Genomic DNA, 18,167 nt, shown 5'->3' on the forward strand with positions numbered 1-18,167 from the left:
TCATTCAAGACTAGAAGGTGATTCAAGGAAGCTTGCAACTTGTAGATCATCAAGGAGCTTCATTGCTTGCTTTTCACCATCATTTTCTTCATCTTTTTCGCTAGAGATCATCCCTAGCCTTTGTGCTAGTAGTAAGTTCTTGTTAAACTGTTGTTCATCTTGTTTTTATGGTTAAAAGTTGTAGTATGATAAGTATGTTTAAAACACTAAAGAACAAGAACTAAAAACATGAGCATAAAACTTTACATGAAGATTTCATGATGAAATGTTGTAGTAGGATGATGTTATGAATGTATTGTTGATTTCTTATTTATTAATGGTTGTGTGATGTTGATCACCATATGGATCTTGTTAGATGATGTTTAGAAATATGAATTAACAAGACTAGAAGGTGATTATGTGATATATGGAATAATCATCTTCTAAGTCTAAGCATGAACTTGATAAAAATGAATTTCTTGAAAAAAATAAGTGAACAAAGTAAGTGATGATCATGTAGATCCGAGTTCTACAAAAGACTTTTCTAAATAAACCAAGTTTAAAAATCGATTTTTAAAAGATTATGACTTTTACATACACTTACACATTTTTGGAAATGAAATAAGTGTAAAAACCTTTTATTTACAAGAAGAGTTCAAAAGGTTAATTTTTGTAAAAATTGTTTACAAGTTGTAAACACTAAGTTCTTTTAAGAAAATGATTTTTAAAGAAATAAATACGCTTTGGAAAGTAACTAAGTCCACTAGAAGCCTTACCAAGTTACTACGCATTTTCGGAATGTATCAAGTTCATGATTAATATGTAACGCACATAGTTTTCGCTCTTGGTGATGTAAAATTGTTTAAGGATTGATTGTTGATTGATTTTGAAAAGAAAATGATATGCTTAATAGCACGGACACCTCCGTTTTTAGGGGAAACTCTGGTGAAATTTTCTAAAAATCCCAAGACTTAGAAAATTATTTTCTAACACGTGTTTACAAATGTGTTTAACTTTGTTTTTCGGAAATAAATTTCGCCATAAGTTTTGTTACAAAATTTCAAAGTGTCGGAGGTGGATTTTCATAAATAAAAGTGGATAAATATATATTTAGAATATATTTTATACTAAAACGCTTGTGTGAATATTTGTTTGATTTGTGAACTAGTTATATTATTTAGGGCAAAATAATGTAACTTAGCAAAATACCATCACATTTATAATCCAAAATAATACCAAAAATTCAAAGGAATGAAATATTTGAGTTACACGCTTGTTATTGTGGAACCAAACGCCAAAACGTAACTTACGAAGTATTCCGGAAAATATTTTTACGAAGATATTTTTGGGTAAAGATTATTTTGGATACAAAGAGTGAAAATATATTATTTTTGGGAAAAATATATATATTTTGGGAATACATTATTTTCGACAAATGTGTTAAAAATATTTTCTAAGTGGAACTTAAAAATATATTATTTTCGGAACTACCAAAATACATGTATAAATACCCCCACCTTTGGGAAGGAAATACGCATATAAAATACTTGAGAAGTATGAATACGAAATAGTTGTCTAACTATTATTCCAAAACTCTAAAAATATAATGTAAGTTAAAATAATTATTATTATTTTAACAATAAATTATAACTTGGAATAATATCAAAGTAACGTATCTCAAACCGTAAAAACAAAAGCAAGGCATGGCCCGTTCGTCTAATAGACATTAGTACGGTGTAGGTTATCGTGTAGCTGACAAGGTTTGAGTACGAGCACAGGAGACGCACTACTGTGAGTTCATGTCCCCCTTTTCTCTTAACTGTTATCAGTTTTATACTTCGGGGGTGAAATACATGTTAAGATTATTACGGACATTTTTATATGGTATGGTTAGCTTAAGGAGGGTATACTACTTAGATCATGTGAGTGACAGGCGCGACACTTAAGGCCATTAATCCTCGTCGTAGGACCGAGGGACATGAGTGATAGATCTATTTGGGTGTAGCGAGCCCATACCCATGAGGCCAGGGTGGCCCATAGTGGTGACTTTGTCTTACAGCCGGAAGCCCGGTGCAACTCCGCTAGGTTTGAGTTTTCCTGCGTCACTTCACACATACCAGTGGCTTTGCAACCCATTGGTGATCTCTTTTTCCTTAATGCTACATACCAGGGACTTTCATACATACAGACATATTTCAAAGGTTTATACAAACTCACATACACATGAACTCGCTCAACTTTTGTTGATTTTTCAAACTACATGTATTTCAGGGAATTGATCAGATCTGCCAAGTGTCTGCATATGTGTCAAGCTGCGTACTAAATAAAGATGTCATCCAGGGTCGTAGGGTTTGGGAGGTGTAACTCTTTCCTGGACGGGTCACATGTCTCCAAACCTCGTTTTATTTAAAGTCTTTTGTTGAGTCTTTGAGAACTCATTTTAAACAAGTCATGGATGTAACTTATTTTGGGTTGATGTTTCAAGACAAACATGTTATGGTATTTCTAAACTAAATTAATGGATGAACATCTTGTATTTTATTCATATATCATTGTTATGATTGTTGATATGATATTAAGAAGTCACACCAAAATAATCCACGCTTCCGCAAAAGCCAGGGTGTGACAAGACCAACTCTAGAAAGTGATTGGCCTGGGCTTTTTTTTATAGTCATGGCAAAACAAACAACCAACGGAAATTGCCTTCTTTGAAATGAAAACGGAATTTTCTTGTCTGAACTTACTAAACTAATTCTGGGAATATAAGTTCGAGTACCAATATTAGCTCCTGATATTATTTCAGCCTCTATTACACGGTTATACAACTTTGTAACCTTCAACCTTGTCCCATTGCACAAACCATTTTTTTGGTCAATGTTACGTAAAAACATGACTGGCACACCAACTTTTACTACTAACCTGTGGTTTGGTAAGCCTGAAACTTTAAGACCATTGAGAACATCCGGTGTGTATAATCTTTCTTGTATTGAACTAACATTTTCACTTGCACAAAGACGGTCGGAGCTTAGATACTCTCTTTCTTCACCGAGAAACAACGCTAGCAACCTATCATTAATCTCGTTAACAACCTCATTCTTAGGCGCAAGTATAGCCCTATCACTAAAATAATTAGGACTGCCGAAGTTCTCGAGAATCGAAGGATAAACAAATTCGATCAGGCTCGAAATGGGATCGGAAGTATCATTAATTAGAAGATTAGATGGCACTTCAATTGTCGCTTCTCCATCATTAGGACCACCAACATTTCCCTCTCCTATATCCAAAAGCCACTTAGCTAAACTATTTATTTCCTCAATCTCGGATGGAGATCTTCCAACGGTTAACCTCATATTCCTTGACAACGTTAGCAACTTACATTTACTCCACAAATACAACGAACTTAATGATGCGTTCACTGTCTCTTGTCTTCCATCATTTCGAACAACAGGAAGGAATTGTCTAAAATCTCCACCAAAAACAATAACCTTACCACCAAATGAGATTTCAGAATTTCTTGAGGTGTCGAAATTGAAAATGTCATTCATTGTTCGGTCCAATGCTTCAAACGCATGTTTATGGACCATAGGTGCTTCATCCCATATAATAAGTTTGGTCTGATGCAACAATTTAGCGACATCACTATCTGCTTTTATATGACATACCGAATCCTCATTAAGATTCAAAGGAATACGAAATCTGGAGTGTGCAGTCTTGCCGCCTGTCAATAACAGCGATGCAATTCCACTCGAAGCAACATTTAATACAATTTCTCTTTTTGATCAAAGTGCCGCAGACAACGTCTTCCATGAAAAGGTTTTCCCGGTGCCACCATATCCGTAAACAAAAAACATACCTCAGTGTTACCATCAACAAATTTCATTATCTCTTCAAACACCGACCTTTATTCATCAGTTAATATATTCAACAGATTAAGATATTCCTTTGCGAGACTTAATACGTCGTAAGTACGCTCCTCGTTAATCAGACGATTGTCGAGATCAGATAACGAAGAAGAATCTAGAAAAGGCATTGTTGAGAAGTTCCGTAGCGATGAGCTATTCATACCTAAAAACTTTTCAATTTCCAACAAAGCGTAATTTTTCAGTTCGTCGTCTGGAATTGATAAACCTGTTACATGATGAAATACAGATACAATGAGTATGAATTTTTATTTAGACGATGTATGAAAAAAATGGAAAAAGCAAAATGGCTATTCTAAAGTTTTATAATATAATATTATATTTACATATTCATTATGGATAGGTGAGCGATATAAATATGTACCTTCAACACGATGTAATTTACTGTATCTGTAGATGATATCATCTGTCACGTATTTCCACATGCTTTCCCATACGATCTCTGGTCTTGACATAGTGTTGGACAATAGCATCATGCCAAATAAATTTCGGACATAAGAAGCTGTTGCGGTTTCGTTTGCTTCTTTGATTGCTTCGATGTACTCTTTGTCATCATCTAAAAGACCAAGTGCAAAACACGCATCTCTAAATGTATCATGTACATGACCATTAACAGTTTTGATATCGTCATATGACTTAGGTCCTTTGACTTTATTAAGCAGGATTCTTAAAAAATAAGCTTCTCCAAGTGAGGGAGCAATATTATGAATTCTGCCAGTTGAGTTACCTTTCTTACGAGGTTACCAACAACGGTCTTCAATTTTCCATACATACCAAGTTGGAAACTGAACATAAGTTAGTGTACGCGCCAAATGGTCATCGGGGTCTTTGTTACGTTCCATCCAAGACAGAAACATAGAACACTTGACAGATGGTCTGTTAAGAACATAATTGATGTCTTCGTCTGGTCCAAAGACAACCGGTTGTAGCCCTGGAAGATGGAATGGAAGCCTGATAACAGAAGGATATCTGTAATTTACATCGTAACTAAATATCCTCCATGATGCCTCACATGCTGAGATATACCTACAGTCATAATACTCTTTAATCTCATCTTTTTCAGGTTGTTCATTCTGATTATCGCTATGCAAAACAACAACTTTTGCTCTATCAGGCCCTTTGTTGATATACTTAAACAAATATTAATTGACCCAGCTTGGTTGCACCACTCAACGTTTATATGTGCCTGATACTTTTTTAATAACTTTTTATTGTATGGTACAACACTTCTATTATCTAACTCGATCCGGTTCTTCACAACTGTTGCTCCATGATCTCTCCTTCTGTATAATGGGAAACCATTGGCGTCAATTGTGGTAGTATCTTGAAATCTTTTAGGAAAACCTTTTGAACACTGTTTATCAACCATACATAGGCAGTTCATATTAGCATTACCACACGGTCCGTGAATCATAAAATCCTTCACAAGTGTATACAACTCTGGGCTATCATCTCTGTTTGGGATTTCGGCAAATATGAATGGATCAACTTGGTTAACAGTGAGAAGTTTAGCTTCAGGTTCCATGAATAAGCACAAATGCGCATGAGGAAAGCCACGTTTTTGGTGTGATCTTGACCGTCGTCTCGATTTAATTGCCTTGATTTACGAGATAGAATTTTTAAAATATATCCGTTGGATTGGTATACCAACAGATATATTTGGGGACAATTGTTATGGGCCATTTTCTGAGCCTATATATCCTGACTAATATCTTGCTTTTGATTGTTTACTTGTGATCAGGATACTGGATCGGGATATTGGTAAGATCCCGGGTGATATCCTGGTGTTAACTTAATAATTCACGTGCAGGTAAGAGGCTGCAAGTCACTAACGGTCAGATGGACTTCTTCTCCTAGAGACTCGGGCAAATCAGTTGTTTGAGAGACGTTGGACCCGAAAGACCAGGTCTACAACGTTCAAGTGGGGAATATCCGCCGGATCCCGGTTTAATAGGATAGTTTGTTCAATTTCTTTTACTATAAATAGATGGGGCGGATCAGATTAAGGCACACAATTTCTAAACTCACACTCTTTCGTACACTTTAGCTCTCTAGCTTCTAGCAAACACTTGTACTCAAATTACATTGTAACACCTAGTTGATCCGCACTACATCCTGCATTGTATCCTGACGTTTGAAGTAATAGAAGAACAAGGCAGCTGCGATTGTCAGCTTCCGAGGTTTTATGCCGGCGATCTAGATTGATCAAGGGCTTTCCTCGTACATCACGTGTCAACCTTTACTTTTTTGCTCATTGTTTGATCACAGATACATCTCTATATCCTGAGCCGCATCCTAAAACTGTTTTTGCAAACAACTTAATTAACATATTTTTGAACACATTCTCTTAGCACACTACCTCACTTAACGAATTTGATCACTAAATTGCTTAGGTAATTTTTGACCAAAACAATTTGGCGCCCACCGTGGGGCAAGTGGTGCTATTTTTGCTAAAATCTTTAGTAAAATCATTACTCGGTTTTCTATTGTCAAAACTTTTTACTACACTGTTTTCAATGGCCTCGAGAACAAGCATGAGCTCTTCCACCATGTCTGCTACAACCTCTGCAACAGTTGGTTCGGTGCTCCCACCTCCTCCTCCAAGAATGCAAGCTTCTTCACACGGAACTGGGAGTCATGTGGCTCGGGATGTTATCCCCATTCCCAGTACCCAGGGATCTGGTCCTGTTTTGGCTTCTAATGATGAAATTCTGAACTTGTTTGGTAGTGTACAGGAACAGATGAGGCAGCAGCAGGAAATTAATCGGATGCTGATGAGAGAGATACAACTCTTGAAGTCCGGCCCAAGTAGACCTGCTGAAGAGACTGTCACTCCTTTGTAGCCTAGAGCTTTGAACTTCAGTTCTGCAGTTTACACTGAAGATAATCGGGGGAATATCATGCCAAGCCATTCTCAGAATCATACTCCTGAGATACCCTCCTCGATCAGGATGTCAACTGTGAGGAGCTCAGGATATGCTTCAGGATATGGCCAGAATCCTCAGACCGGTAACATGTCAAATAATAATACTCTTGCTACTAACAATAATGGGTCTTTGGAGGATGCAGGTATGACGTCAACGTTTACTAGGGAGCTTCAGAAATTGGAGGACATGATATCCATTGTACCTGGAGTGGTCCAGCCAATTCCGGAAGTATCCCAAGACAGTCACAGGATATCCCGCTTTGCATATCCTATCTGTGATGCTGAAATCCCAAAGAGATTTCAAACCCCCAACATGAAGCTGTTGATGGGACTACGGATCCTGAACGAGCAGCATCACCACCAGCAGATGCCAAAATAATTAACTTTATTTTAGGAGGATCTGACATTTGTGGGACTTCATATTCTGCGGCCAAGAGACATGCAAAGGAGGCTAAGACTGAAAGGGGAGACAAAGCAGCCAGGATGACTACCCTTACGACTGACAAAGTGATCACTTTCGACAGTGATGACAGGGATACTGTGCAGGATCCTCACCATGATGGTCTCGTAATAACATTATATGTTGCTAACCATTTTGTACGCAGGATATTAGTGGATAATGGCAGCTCTGTCAACATAATTCAGCTGGAAACATTGAAGAGGATGAATGTATCTCTGATGGACATTACTTCGAAATCCACTGTGCCCGTTGGCTTCAGTGGGGAAGCTAGGAATACCGTAGGGGAGATAAAGTTGCCAGTATATGTTGAAGGGGTCAACTCGATACAACGCTTCTGTGTGATGGACTCCCTATCCTGCTATAACATCATACTAGGCAGGCCATGGATCCATGATATGAAGGTTGTGCCATCGACTTATCATCAGTGCATCAAGATCCCTACCCCATGGGGGGTTGTCAAGGTTGATAGTGATCAGCAGGAGGCGAAGGAATGCTACTCATCCTCAATGAAATCCTCAACCAAACCTAATGCAGCATAGCAATTAAAGATGTGGGCCCAGGATATCGTGGAAAATTATCCTAGATCAGGATAATCCGGATATCTCGGTGCTCGTAGGAACCAATATCCCTCAGGATATTGAAAATTAACTGACTAATTTTTTGAAAAGCAGGATGTCGACGTTCGCGTGGAAGCACGAGGATATGACAGGTATTTCCAAGGATATTATAACACATAAGCTTGGTATTGACAGATCATTCAAGCCTGTCCAACAAAAGAGAAGGAAATTTGCTCCGGAACGAAATGTGATCATCCAAGAGGAAGTTGAAAGGCTACTAAAGAGCAAGATGATTAGGGAAGTGAAGTTTCCCAAATGGCTGGCTAATGTGGTTGTGGTGCAAAAGAAGAACGGGAAATGGAGAGTATGTGTGGATTACACCGACTTGAATAAAGCTTGTCCCAAAGACCCGTTTCCTCTACCTCATATTGATTCAATGGTGGATGCTACCGCTGGCCACGAGATGTTGACCTTCATGGATGCATCCTCAGGATTTCAACAAATCCAAATGGAACCCTCTGATCAGGAGGATACTGCTTTCATGACACCCACGGGTATTTATTGTTATACTGCTATGCCCTTTGGTTTGAAAAATGCAGGTGCAACATATCAGAGGTTGGTAAACATGATGTTTAAAGACAAACTGGTGGACACCATGGAGGTGTATATCGACGATATGGTGGTAAAGTCCAAAAAGGTTGAGGATCATATCTAGGATATTAAGGGAGCGTTTGACATCCTGGATCAATATAACATGAAACTAAATCCTGCTAAGTGCCATTTCGGAGTGGGGGCATGAAAGTTTCTAGGATATATGGTAACCAAAAGAGGAATAGAGGCAAGCCCGGAGCAGATCAAAGCTATTGTGGATATAAAATCACCTTCAAATATGAAGGATGTTCAACGATTAACAGGCCGAGTAGCAGCGTTAAACAGATTTATTTCAAGATCTTTGGAAAAATGCAAGGAATTTTACGATATCCTTAAGAAGAATAAGAAGTTCGAATGGGGAGCAAAGCATGAAGCAGCCTTGCAGGATTTGAAGCAGTATCTCTCAACTGCGCCGCTACTAATGAAACCTGAGGATGGTGAACCATTATCCCTGTATCTTGCAGTATCAGGAAATGCAGTAAGTGCTGTCCTTGTAAAGGATCACGAAGGTCAGCAGTATCCTGTCTATTATGTTAGCAAAAGTTTATTAGATGCTGAGACTAGATACTCTCATTTAGAATAATTAATATTAGCCTTGGTTATGGCATCAACAAAGCTTAGACATTACTTTGAAACACATAGGATTCATGTTAAAACAAATTGTACTATTAAAAATGTGCTTAGGAAATCCGAGATGTCAGGTAGAATGGCTAAGTGGTCAGTGAAATTAAGTGCTTATGACTTAGTGTATGAACCTAGAAATGCCATAAAGTCTCAGGCTTTAGCTGACTTTGTGGCTGATTTCAGTAGTGACATTCAAAATGAAGTAGACTTAGAAGTTCAACAGCAAGGAGAATCCTTAGAATGCTGGACATTGTATACTGATGGTGCATCTAATGTAAGAGGTGTCGGTCTAGGTATACTACTAAAATCGCCAAAGGGGGACATATTACCCCAGGTTATTAGGTGTGAATTTCCTGCTACTAATAATGAGGCAGAATATGAAGCTTTGATTGCAAGATTAGAATTGGCTAAAAGTATGAGTATCAAGAATTTGCAAGTATACGTTGACTCTTTGTTAATCACTAATCATTTTAATGGAACCTGTTAGGGCTGGATTTTTATTATAGGTGATCCTTACACGTGATCCTAACCAGTGATCCTTGTTTCTTTGGCAGACAGTGATCCTCAGCAGGACTTCAGGATCAGGATCATGGACCATCAAAGGATCCTCATGCTAACGGTCACCTTCACTTAATGCAATGTTATTTTGCAGGAATATCTAGCAGGATACGCTCTAAGCATCATGATCAAGGGACGCGTCTTCACAATTATGGCAAGAGCTTAATCGGAGATAGACGTTGCACAGGATATGGAAACATGGCTTGATTTATGGGCGGCAATTTAGGCTAGATTGACTTTTATTTCTAAAGGGGTAATGAGCTGATAATTAGTCCTTTTACCTAAAATAGGTCACCTACACTTGTATAAATACCACTCTCCATCATTTGGAAGAAGACACACAACATACAACGCAACTCTCACACACTTAGACACTCGAAACAATAGTGATCCTTGTACTCAGCTCATTATCATCCGAAGTTGTAACTATATTTTTCTTATATTGAAGTTGGTGATCGGTAGTTGCCATCACCCGAGGTTTTTTATGCCGGAGATCATACATTGATCAAGGGCTTTTTCCTCGTATAAATCATTGTGTCTTTGCATCTTTATCACAGAAGTGATCCTTTACTTTCATAATTAACCAAGCATCATACCCCGTTTACATAAAGTTTGGTTACATTATCCTTGTGTGATTTTTGACCAAAACAGTTTGGCGCCCACCGTGGGGCAATTGGTGCTTCATTCATAAGAAAACCTCTTTGTTCGAAATCATTTCAAAGAATTACATGGCTTCATCATTGAAAAACATGTCCACGGCAATGTCTGCAGTCACCTCGTCCCAGAACATTCTGCCTCCACCACCGGCAGGATCCCAGAAGAATGCTGAGAAGAGACAAACTCCTACCACTTCTAAAACTCCATCTCCTTCTGCTATGAATTCATATATTCCCAGTACTAGTGATGTATTTACTTTGATTTTGCAGATGAAGGATCGTATGCAGCGGCAGGATGAAACTAATGAAAGGATCCTCAGGGAAATTGGAGATCTCAAAAGACAGAAGAAAACGGCAGAGGATCATTCTCCATTAATGCCCAAATCCTTGAGCTTTGATACTCCAATGATTACTTCTCAGCCATCAGGAATTCCAGACGTGCAAATCATGGGAGAATCAAGAGGATTGCACCACGGATCGACAGCAATGACTCAGGCATTAGGCTCACACTTCCAGCCGGCAGGATCCTACCCCCAGCATTTAGGATCCTTCATGAATCCGGGAGCCTATCCGGGGGCACAGCAGTTTCAAGGATCCTACTTTGTTCCAGGATCATTCCAGGGCCAAGGATCCTCCTTTGTTCCAGGATCATTCCAGGGCCAAGGATCCTCCTTTGTTCCAGGATCATCCCAGGTTCAAGGATCCTCCTTCGTTCCAGGATCATCCCAGACACCAGGATCCCTAAAAAGTTTGCAAACAGGAAGTCTGGATGTCCATCAAGGGGACTTCATTCCAATGCAGACCATTGCTTCCACTGGTCCCTCCGTTGTTCCAGAATCCCAGCAATATGGGTTCCCTAACTTGAACCCAATGGGAGGTAACACATTAAATAATTATCCTACCACTAACCATGGATTCATGCAGGATACAGGTACCAATCATGCTATGGCCAGGGAGTTGCAGAAGCTAAAAGATATGATCTCAAGTGTTCCAGGGGTAGTCAAGCCTATCCCAGAGATTGCAGATGGAAGCCACAAGGTATCTCGCTTTGCACCACCAATTTGTGATGCAGAGGTACCCAAAAGGTTCCATATCCCTACCATGAAGCTGTATGATGGCACAACGGATCCAGAGGAGCATATAGCACAATACAGGGAGAGGATGGAGATCAATCCTATCCCAGAAAAGTTGAAGGAAGCATGCCTATGTAAAGGATTTGGATCCACTCTTACTGGATCAGCTCTTAAGTGGCTGCTAAGTCTTCCCCCCTACTCTATTACTTCATTTGCTAATTTAGTTAATTTATTCAATAACCAATTCTCTTGTAGCAGAAAATTTGAAAAATTAACTAGTGATTTGTACAGGATAACTCAAAATCATAATGAATCATTAAGGGATTATATAACTAAATTTAGTAAAGAATCCTTGGACATTCCCAACTTGGATATGGCTACGGCTGTTGAAGCCTTCAAAATGGGACTGCTTAAGGATTCATTATTCTATGATGATCTTGTTATGACACCATGCAGGAATCTAGATGAAGTAAGAACTCGAGCACTCAGGTTCATCCGGCTAGAGGATGACAAGAGGATCCAGGAGAGACAAGTAGGATCCTCAAAACAGGAGAAGCAAGGATCCTCCTTCAAGAACAACAAATTCAAATCCTACCATAGAAATGAGAACAAGAATGTGCATGCTGTTGACCAAGAAGAGGATGATGAAGATTATCCTCCAATCTCAGAATATTGTTTTTCCGTTGATAATCATGAACTGATCCTTGCAATGCAGAATCTAGGTGAAAAAGCTAGGTGGCCCAGGAAGAATGACAAACCATCCGGGACTAAAGACAAGTCAAAATGGTGTGCATACCACGAGGATTTCGGGCATCTAACTGAAGATTGCATAGCCTTAAGAAAAGAAATTGGATACCTGCTAAGCAAGGGGCATCTAAAAGAATTGCTGGGGAGAAAAAAGCAAAGGACCCAGGATCCTGAAAGGATCCCCGAAAAAGCTCCAGCACCTCCGGCAAATGCACAAGTGATCAACTTTATATCCGGAGGATCAGACATCTGTGGTACATCCTTCTCGGCGGCCAAAAGACATGCAAAAGAATCAAAAATGGATAATGGTGAAAGGCCTATTAGAACATCAAGTGTCTCAGAAGGGAAGATGATAACATTTGATGAGGATGATCGCATTAACATTCAGGATCCTCACCATGATAGTTTAGTTATCACTCTCTTTATCTCTAACCATTTTGTCCGCAGGATCCTTATTGATGGAGGGAGCTCAGTGAACATTATCCAGCTTGATGTCCTGAAGAAGATGGGAATCCCAGAATCAGACATCACACCAAGATCCTCCGTGCTTGTAGGATTCAGTGGGGAAACGAAGAAAACTCTGGGGGACATCAAACTCCCAATCTACGTGGAAGGATTACATAATTACCAAAAATTTTGTGTTATTGACTGTTTATCTTGTTGCAACGTTATCCTTGGCAGGCCTTGGATACATGATATGAAAGCAGTCCCATCTACCTACCATCAATGTGTGAAGCTCCCTAGCCCATGGGGAATAATCAAGATCGACAGTGATCAGCAGGAGGCTAAGGATTGTTATACCTCATCCATGAAGCCAACCTCGAAGCCAAGGGAGCAATAGCAATTACAGTATCCTCCGAGGAATGTCTTGGAGGCAAAGGAACAAGGTGGACGAAATCCTCTTGGATCCTAGTGATCCTGAATTAAAAATCTATATCGGATCAGGGATCCTTGGCAAGATGAAAGAAGACTTAATATCCTTCCTCAAAAGAAGAAAATCTACCTTTGCTTGGAAACATGAAGATATGACAGGTATATCTAAGGATATTATTACTCACAAACTTGGCATTGACAGGTCTATCAAACCAATCCATCAAAAAAGGAGGAAATTTGCACCAGAAAGGAATGCCATTATCCAGGAAGAAGTAGAGAGACTACTTCGAGCAGGTATGATCAGAGAGGTAAAGTATCCAAAATGGTTAGCCAATGTGGTTGTTGTACAAAAGAAAAACGGAAAGTGGAGGGTATGTGTCGATTTCACTGATTTAAATAAGGCATGTCCCAAGGATCCTTTCCCATTACCCCACATTGACTCCATGGTGGATGCAACAGCGGGGCATGAACTGTTAACCTTCATGGATGCATCATCTGGATTCCAACAAATTCAGATGGAACCATCTGACCAAGAGGATACAGCCTTCATGACCCCAACAGGTTTGTATTGTTATATTGCCATGCCTTTTGGATTAAGAAATGCAGGTGCAACATACCAAAGGCTGGTGAATATGATGTTCAAAGATCAAATTGGACAAACTATGGAAGTATACATAGATGATATGGTAGTCAAATCGAAGAAAGCTGAGGATCACCTAAGGGATTTGGAGGAAGCATTTGATATCCTTGATAATTATAACATGAAGCTCAATCCTTCAAAGTGCCACTTTGGTGTTAAGGCAGGAAAATTCCTAGGATATATGGTAACTCAGAGGGGCATTGAGGCAAGTCCGGAGCAAATCAAAGCATTAGTAAACATCAAGTCCCCTGCCAATGCTAAGGATGTGCAAAGGCTAACAGGCAGGATAGCAGCTCTGAACAGGTTCATATCAAAATCCTCAGAAAAATGCAAAGAATTTTACGATATCCTAAGGAAGAACAAGAAATTTGAATGGACTAAGAAACATGAGAATGCTTTACAAGCCCTTAAAGAATATATGTCCTCAGCACCAGCATTATCAAAGCCCGAAAAAGGAGATGTGTTATCCTTATACCTGGCGGTATCCTCAACCGCTGTAAGTGCTGTCCTTGTCAAGGATCACGAAGGTACACAATATCCTGTCTACTATGTAAGTAAAAGTCTACTTGATGCCGAATCCAGGTACTCACACCTTGAAAAACTTATTCTTGCATTAATCATGGCATCCACTAAGTTAAGGCATTATTTTGAAACCCATACTATTGTTGTTAAAACTAATTTTCCAATTAAGAATGTCCTCAGGAAACCGGAAATGTCAGGGAGAATGGCTAAGTGGGCAGTGAAGCTTAGTGCCCATGATATAAGATATGAACCAAGAACAGCCATTAAATCACAAGCCTTAGCCGACTTTGTGGCTGATTTCAGTAGTGATCTACAAAAAGAAGCAGAATTGGAGGTCCAGCAGCTGGATGAAACCAAGGATCCTTGGATATTACACACTGACGGATCCTCAAATGTCAAGGGCACAGCACTCGGGATCCTACTAAAATCACCACAGGGGGACATAATACCCCACTCCATAGCCTGTGAGTTCCAAGCAACTAACAATGAGGCTGAGTATGAAGCCTTGATTGCTGGCTTGCAAATTGCTAAGGATATGGGGGTAAAATATCTTAAAGTATATGTAGACTCATTATTAATCACCAATCACTTTAATGGATCCTATGCTGTTAAAGGTGAAAAACTAACCAAATATTTAGAGATAGTCAAAGAATTGGCACTCTCTTTTGTTTCTTTCAGCTTAACACAGGTACCAAGGGAGGATAACACGGAAGCTGATGCATTGGCCAACTTAGGATCATCCTTAAAAATTCCAGGAGACATAAGTATCCCTATCACCCATATCCTGGCTCCTGCTATTGAAAATCAAGTGGCCATGGAAATAGAAGAGGATACTGCAATAATCCCTAGTGAAGAAGCTCAATCTTATTCAGGATCATGGGTCTCACCAATCATGAAATACTTGCAAAACGGAGAGATTCCAATGGGAGAAAATCCTAGAGCTTTCCGGATCAAGGTATCTCAATTTACAATCTTAAATAATGTGCTATATAAACGATCCCTTGCAGGACCATACTTAAGATGTATTGAGGATCCTGAAATTGAAGAAGTGTTGAGAGACTTCCATGAAGGAGATTGTGGAAACCACACTGGGGGCAGGGCATTATTCTCAAGGATCCTTAGAACAGGATACTACTGGCCAACCATGAAAAGGGATGCTGTAGAATATGCTAGGAAATGTGATCCTTGTCAAAGACACAGCAATATCCTTCATCAACCAGCTGAACTGCTACACCCTATACCATCCTCTTGGCCATTCATGAGATGGGGAATGGATATAGTGGGCAAGCTTCCTAAAGCACCTGGTGGAAAAGTATTTATGCTTGCCATGACTGACTATTTTTCTAAGTGGATAGAAGCTGAAGCCTTCGCCCAAGTCAGAGAAAAGGAAGTCATATCCTTCATCAAAAGAAATATTATAACTAGATTTGGCATTCCCTCTGAAATTGTAGGTGATAATGGCTCCCAATTCATTGGAAGCAGAACCACTAACTTTTGTGACAGTTGGGGAATCAAGATGATAACATCAACACCAGTTCATCCACAAGCCAATGGTCAAGCAGAATCATCCAACAAGATCATCATCAACAATCTGAAGAAGAAGCTAGGATCCAAGAAGGGGAAATGGGCAGAGGAGTTACCTTATGTGCTATGGGCTGATAGAACAACTCCCAAGAATGCCACTGGTCAAACACCTTTCTCTTTAGTATTTGGGGCAGAGGCAGTGATCCCAACAGAAATGGTGATCCCAACTGCTAGAACAAGTGCTCGTGATCCTGAAGAAAATGCTACAATTCTAGCTCAGGATTTGGATACTATTGAAGAAATCAGGGATCTAGCTAGGATAAGGATGGCAAGCTACCAACAAAGAATGGCTGGTGCCTACAACAAAAATGTCAGATTAAGGAAATTTCAAGTCGGAGATATGGTGTTGAGAAAAGCATTTCAAAACACTATCAATCCTGCTGACGGGAAGTTAGCACCAAAATGGGAAGGTCCCTACTTGATTGAAGCTGAAGCAGGAAAGGGGGCATACAGGTTGCTAACCATGGAAGGAAACTTGTTGCCAAGAGCCTGGAATGCTGTTCACTTAAAGAAATATTTCATGTGAACATGATCCTCCATGCACGTGATCCTTACATTGAAGTATCCTTAAAGGATCCCGGTGATATCAGTGATCCTTACTCTGGTAATATGCTTATCCTAGAAACTATTGTATTTTCTTACTTTTTACCTAAGGATAAGGATCATGTATCCTTCATCCTCTACTCACGAAACATTTGAGTTATGATAGTTCAGGTATCTTCAGCATATCGTCAAAGATCTTCAAAAGCACCGCAGATCCTTGGGTCCAACCCCAGTTATCCTTGGGATTATCCCCAGTTTCCGCCAGCAGCGCACGATGATCCTGATATAGTTCACGTCTTTGGGACCAGTACCCACTTCCGGGGCTGACAACCTCATCGTACTGGCTATATTTAGGATCCTACGTATAATGGTAGACGTACCATACATCCGTTCCTAAGGTTTCTAACGTTTTCACGTTAGCTAAGGTTTTGACATTTTCATGTCACTAAGTTTGGATAGTCGCCAGAAAGGGCCATACTCCAGTTTACATACGATCCTTTGGGCTTGTCCCCAGTTATCCTTTGGGCTTGTCCCCAGTTATCCTATGGGCTTGTCCCCAGTGATCCTCCAGGATCATTCTCAGTTATCCTTTGGGCATGTCCCCAGCTACTAATTTATCTCTTACATTGGCTTAGTCCCAAGATATGTTCCATCTTTCAGGTTCTCGAAGTTAAACAAATAAGGATCCTTAATCCTTATCATCCATTAAAGTTTTACTTGTGGTTATCCCGATTAAAGGTTAGGATCCTAACTTGGATCCTCAGGTATGATCTTTAACTATTTTTAATTTCATTATTCATTTGAAAAACCTTTAGACCTTGACAACTGAACCTATGATCCTTAAAATAAACTTCCTTGAAAATTTTCGATTATAGGATATTTGATCCAGGATCATATCCTATATCTCTTGAACATGGTTTGCTTAATTATTGTTACAAATATATTTCTAAAACAATTGGAAACCAAAAAGATAAACAAAGGATAACAACACAGGATAAGCCAGAAAGATTAAGGTTATATTATTAGCAAAAGGATCTTTAACCCTTGCAAAAAGTTGTCAAAATTGCCAACCCACGTTTCTACCAGCAAAACGTGGCCCGTCCACATGGGTTGGCAACAGGTGTCTGTTAGGGCTGGATTTTTATTATAGGTGATCCTTACACATGATCCTAACCAGTGATCCTTGTTTCTTTGGCAGACAGTGATCCTCAGCAGGACTTCAGGATCAGGATCATGGGACATTATGGTGATCCTCATACTAACGGCCACTTCGACTTAATACAATATTGTTTCGCAGGAACATCTAGCAGAATACGCTCTAGGCGTCATGATCCAGGGACGCGTCTTCACAATTATGGCAAGAGCTAAATCAGAGATAGACGTTGCACAGGATATGGAAACATGGCTTGATTTATGGGCGGCTATTTAGGCTAGATTGTATCTCATTTCTAAAGGGGTAATGAGCTGAATATTAGTTTAGCTACCTAAAATAGGTCACCTACACATGTATAAATATCACTTCTCCATCATTTGGAAGGGGACACACGACATACAACGCAACTCTCACACACTTAGACACCAAAAGCAATAGTGATCCTTGTACTCAGCTCATTATCATCCAAAGTTGTAATCATATTTTTGTTATATTGAAGTTGGTGATCGGTAGTTGCCATCACCCGAGGTTTTTTATGCCAGAGATCATTCATTGATCAAGGGCTTTTTCCTCGTATAAATCATTGTGTCTTTGCATCTTTATCACAGAAGTGATCCTTTACTTTCATAATTAACCAAGCATCATACCCCGTTTTCATAAAGTTTGGTTACATTATCCTTGTGTGATTTTTGACCAAAACA

At 39.5% G+C, this 18,167-nt stretch overlaps 1 protein-coding gene across 1 annotated transcript; it reads right to left on the reverse strand.

Annotated features, from left to right (window-relative positions):
* Positions 1–1,561: 1,561 nt before the first annotated feature.
* Positions 1,562–5,424, reverse strand: LOC110876245. The gene is made up of 6 exons (XM_022124424.1): positions 5,127–5,424; positions 4,926–5,016; positions 4,264–4,484; positions 3,949–4,107; positions 2,899–3,697; positions 1,562–1,574 (listed from the first exon to the last, which is right to left on the reverse strand). Exons 1-6 carry the CDS (start codon positions 5,422–5,424, stop codon positions 1,562–1,564), a joined length of 1,581 nt encoding a protein of 526 aa, XP_021980116.1.
* Positions 5,425–18,167: the final 12,743 nt, after the last annotated feature.

This window comes from Helianthus annuus, chromosome 9 (assembly GCF_002127325.2).
Source record: "Helianthus annuus cultivar XRQ/B chromosome 9, HanXRQr2.0-SUNRISE, whole genome shotgun sequence".
Classification (NCBI taxonomy): Eukaryota; Viridiplantae; Streptophyta; class Magnoliopsida; order Asterales; family Asteraceae; genus Helianthus; species Helianthus annuus.

Excerpts from the sequence above, each read along its gene's own strand:
- LOC110876245 (XM_022124424.1), bottom strand. The coding sequence starts at position 5,424 with ATGGAACCTGAAGCTAAACTTCTCACTGTTAACCAAGTTGATCCATTC. Across the intron at positions 5,017-5,126 it reads GATCGAGTTAGATAATAGAA|GGCCTGATAGAGCAAAAGTT; the intron begins GTGTTGTACCAT and ends ATATCAACAAAG. Across the intron at positions 3,698-3,948 it reads TCGTCTGATTAACGAGGAGC|GCGGCAAGACTGCACACTCC; the intron begins GTACTTACGACG and ends TGTTATTGACAG.